Here is a 4528-nt window from a genome sequence, read left to right on the forward strand (position 1 = left end):
TCGTTTTTTACTCTTGATGACCTTACAAAACTTCATTATCTTATCACCTAGCGACGAGCGTATTCGCTTACACGTTCATGTGTACGGAAACAACACAATCATGTGTATCATAGTTTAATACTATACAAACAGACTTTTTAACTACAGAACACATTAACTTACATGGTCAAAACGAATACGCAAACGAATCGATAATACACTTCGAAAATAATACACATTCTAATACAGATCACGCAAACAAATCTAATTACAAGCGACCGACATGGGCCGAAAGATAATGGGCTGTGAACCCGTCGCAAAATTCGAGATACCCGGGAGTACTGACCCGATCGGTGCCGAGTGCTGTAAGATCACGGAATATCCCGTGGTCCGGACGGTCCTGGATTGCGTGGAGGGAGCAAAACCCCTCAAGAGTGTCCGGATGATGGGTTGCTATTTAGAACCCCGCACAGCCGAGGGGTACATTATGGACAAGAAAATTCTCGATTATACCAACTCAGGATCAAGGAGTCCGGGGCCAGCGGCTTACTGCGTGAAGACAACGATTGGACCACGAGCGACTGATCCATCGATCGAAAAAAATCCCGCGTACTCGATGCCAGGAAAGAAGTCCAAATGTGTAAGTGATAAATATCTCCGTCACGATATAACGATAAAACGAATAATATAACGATTTAGAGTTTAAACACGCATAATAATATTAACACGACTTAATTAGAAAAATAGAACTATGTAATGGCTTGCAATAAATTGTTGTAAATTCACTAAAATATTAATACTTATAGTGGAGTAAATTATCTGTGCTAAGTTTTTATTCAAGTTACTTAATTCGCTATTTTTTAATGATTTGTTCAAAAATAAAAAAAAGCAAAAGTTTAAAAATTCACAGAATAAAAATTATTTAATCGAACAAAAAATTGCCACATTGAACAATAAAGCAATAATCTAAATATAAAAAATATTCCTCTCTATATTTTTATACAATTTTAGAAATTTTAGTATTATTATAGCATTTTTAGTTTTAATTTGCATAAACTCTATTTTTTCACTACAATTTAGGCAATTTTAATGAAACGTTGAGTAGAATTAAAATTTTATATCCTAAACATAGGTAAGGCAGTATTTTAAATCGAAAATAATTTCAATCATTTTAAAAGTAGTTTCAACAATGGATGTTACGTAATAACTAGATTATATAAAAATCGCAATGGCTGGACAAACTTACAAGTAAAAAAAATGGTATAATATACAACAGAAAATTTACCAAACTTTCACACTACATTGAAAAAACTTTATATGTTCCATTTCTTTTTTTTTTTTACTAGTTTTGTATAAAACAAACGAAAAAGTCAATGAACCTTCACAAATAAATTATTTGGATTGTTTTTGTAATCGAAAAAAAAACTAAAAAAGTTAGTTCTTTATGTAGGTATTTTAAATATTTGAAAAAGCTATTATCTTCGTGAGTTTATTCCGCACAAAATTATTTTCATGAATTAATTATGAATGTTTTGGGGTCCTCTTATAATAATTTATGTTTTATATAAGTTCAATTTTTAAAAAAAATCATCCTCGGAGCTGTGATCTTAGGCGATTTATTATTAATTATTACGAAGTCCAATCTTTTTTTAAATAATTCGAAGTTATTAGTAAAACAATATTTTTGAGAAATAATTATTTTTTTATGTTTTGAGTTTTCTATTGTTTATATCTATTTTATTTAGTTTAATACTTATTTGAATGAATCTTAATTGGATATCCCGAAGCAAAATATTTTTTTGAAATTTTTATGTATAAATACCAAATTTTGAACCAGTTGTTAATTAGTTTTACTCGTTCTTATAAGTGTTAAGTTCAAATCAGCGGATTGAAGTGACCGTAACACTAGCGTTAGGTGGTCAAATTTAAAAGTACTGAGCAATTTTTATGTTTGAAATAAGTGTTTTTGAGACTAATCGAGACAAAGACAAGGAGTACAAAAATGGAAAATAGAGTGTGTGAATGATATTGTAGTCTTCTAGCTGGAATAATGAAAAATTACTGAATAATGACACGAGCTTTGTAATAGAAAATACGAAAATGGGACAACTGTGAACATAAATAAAACCAAGTAGATTAAAACTAGATGTTTAGACCCGATTGGCCATCATAAACGTCCCTCGAAGTTGACTCCGGTTAGACGGTCAGAATTCTAAAACTTTATACTTGCAGAATCTGTGTATTTTCTCGCTAGACAAAGGAAAGTTGTTAATCCACAATTTACGATGAAGTTCGATCAAACATAATAATATATAGGTACGAATTAAAATCGGGCCAACCCGTGCTGCTAACGCTATTGGCTTACATTTTCATCACATCGGCCGTAGGCGTAATTGCACTTTAAAGTTAGAGAGGACTCAATCCCTAGCATAATCATATTTAAAAAGAAATAAAGAAAGTGGGGAGCTCTGTCTCTGCACATTGCACTCTCGTCTCTCGTGTGCACGTTTACTATTAATAATTAAATTATAATACTGTTTAATTATTTTACAATGTGTATAATATGTGTTGTGTGTATACTGTATGAAAACAAAATAAAACAAAAGTGGTATTGAGGTGGTAAACATTAAACGATTACAATTTTATTAAACATTAATTTAGATACAAATTTTAATTTTTTATTTTAAAGTTTAATTTTATTATATCATAAGTGAAAGTTAAAGTAATTTAATAGGTAGCATTATAACAAATATATTAGCGATTACAGCTTAAGCTTCCGCCCAACGGCCCAACATTAGCAAATTCATTTAAAATATTTTCTTTATTTATAAAATTTAAATAGCTATAACTTAGAGCAGTAGTCTTCAACCTTTTTGAACTCACGACCTACCTAAGGTTTGTAGAAAAAAATTGCTTAATAGTGTTATAACTGAATAAATAAAAAACGATAAGAATATAGATTATATAAACTGTAAATTTTCATTTATTTGACATTTATTTCATCTATTAAACTTAATTTTTGTTTTAAAATCCAAATAAGACCACTGAACTGGAGAATCGATTTGTTAACATATAGTTGACCTTATGTAATTGTTTATCCGACGGATTGGCGCATTAGTGAAAATGTTCTTTGACGCGGAACTTTTCGGAACTGAAAGTGCTATTTAAAACTGTTGGCGGGACTAGGAATTATGACAGGAGGGGTTAAAAATACAGTAGCGGGTTAAGCCCCCAAGCTCCCCCTCAGGTACGCCTATGTCATCGACTGCGCAATCAATGCAAATTAAAATACCGTCGCGTCAAGTTGCAATCCGAGTAGATGCCTATAACTGCCCGCAAAATATTCACGTTTGTCCGGTTCTATTCACGCGTGCACTGTTGCAGGTGTATGTATTCGGCCCGGGTCCGATGTACAACCCGACTGGAGTGTACCGCGTGGGGCGTGATCGGGTGCCGGGCGGCCCATTCGGCTTGCGCCCACCCAACGGCGGGCCGGCTTGCGGGCCCAGCCCCGCCGATTACTGCGTCAAGTCATCGCTGTCGGCGGCCGGTCATCGGATCGGGCCGCGGCCTTGCCCGCCGAACATCGCGCGACACTGCGGACCGGCACCGAACGCGTACTCGCCGTCGTGTCGGGACTGTGGGCTGAAAACGACGCTCGGGAAACGGCTTTATCCGTTCAAGGTGTGCCCGACGCCCGGTCCCGGTCAGTACGAGATACCGCCGGCCGACCTGTACATGCCCGGCCGGTTCTCGTCCGGCAAGACGATCGGACGACGGTTTGCCGACAAATGCAAGCTCGAGATGCCGGGTCCGGCCTCGTACGATAGCAAGCGACCGAAATGTTGCACCAGGTTTACGTTCGGCGCCAAGATACCGGACACGGTGCCCGTGTTCAGCGTCACCGCCGACAATCAACACTTTAAGTGCTGAACCCCGTCCGAACATATCCGCGTATCGTCGTCACGGGATGATTTTTAAAAACCGCCCTCCGTCCCGCAGGTGGTTAAGATTGTACAAAAAAAAAAAAAAATATATATATATTACTATGATACACAGAACACTGTTCGAAGCTGTTCATCAGCATACCTCGTTTACCATGTTTATTTTCCAGCCATCATATAACTTATTTAAAGAACAAATTCCAGTGTTCTCGATTGCAGTATACGATAACATTGATAACCCGTTATGTTCTTAAATTGAAATAATCAGAATATTAATGGTTAGTTTTTTTTGTATATGAAAAACATACAAAACCGATTATTCTCCATGGTTATACTCACATAAGGTATTTAATTCAATGAAAATAATATTCAAAACTATTAAACACGACAAAAAATTACCGTGTTATGACCGTATAAATGTGTTACAAGTTAATAATTTAGAATCGTATATAAAATAGAACAGCAATATGTGTGTAACAACTAACAACTGACCGATAATATCCACATGTTGCCGGTAACCATTTATTGCATTTTTAGCTTCCGATGACAATAATACGAAGTAGTTCGCAACCAAGAAGGTACGTAGTTATACTATAGTTCCACAT

General features: G+C 35.5%; 1 protein-coding gene across 1 annotated transcript; it reads left to right on the forward strand.

The window, feature by feature from the left end:
• The first annotated feature begins 262 nt into the window (after nt 1-262).
• LOC113559282 (outer dense fiber protein 3-like protein 1) lies at nt 263-3912 on the forward strand. The gene is made up of 2 exons (XM_026964947.1): nt 263-619; nt 3364-3912. The coding sequence occupies exons 1-2, from the start codon at nt 263-265 to the stop codon at nt 3910-3912; spliced, it is 906 nt and encodes a 301-aa protein (XP_026820748.1).
• The last annotated feature ends 616 nt before the right edge of the window (nt 3913-4528 follow it).

This window comes from Rhopalosiphum maidis, chromosome 3, assembly GCF_003676215.2.
Source record: "Rhopalosiphum maidis isolate BTI-1 chromosome 3, ASM367621v3, whole genome shotgun sequence".
NCBI classification, from domain to species: Eukaryota; Metazoa; Arthropoda; class Insecta; order Hemiptera; family Aphididae; genus Rhopalosiphum; species Rhopalosiphum maidis.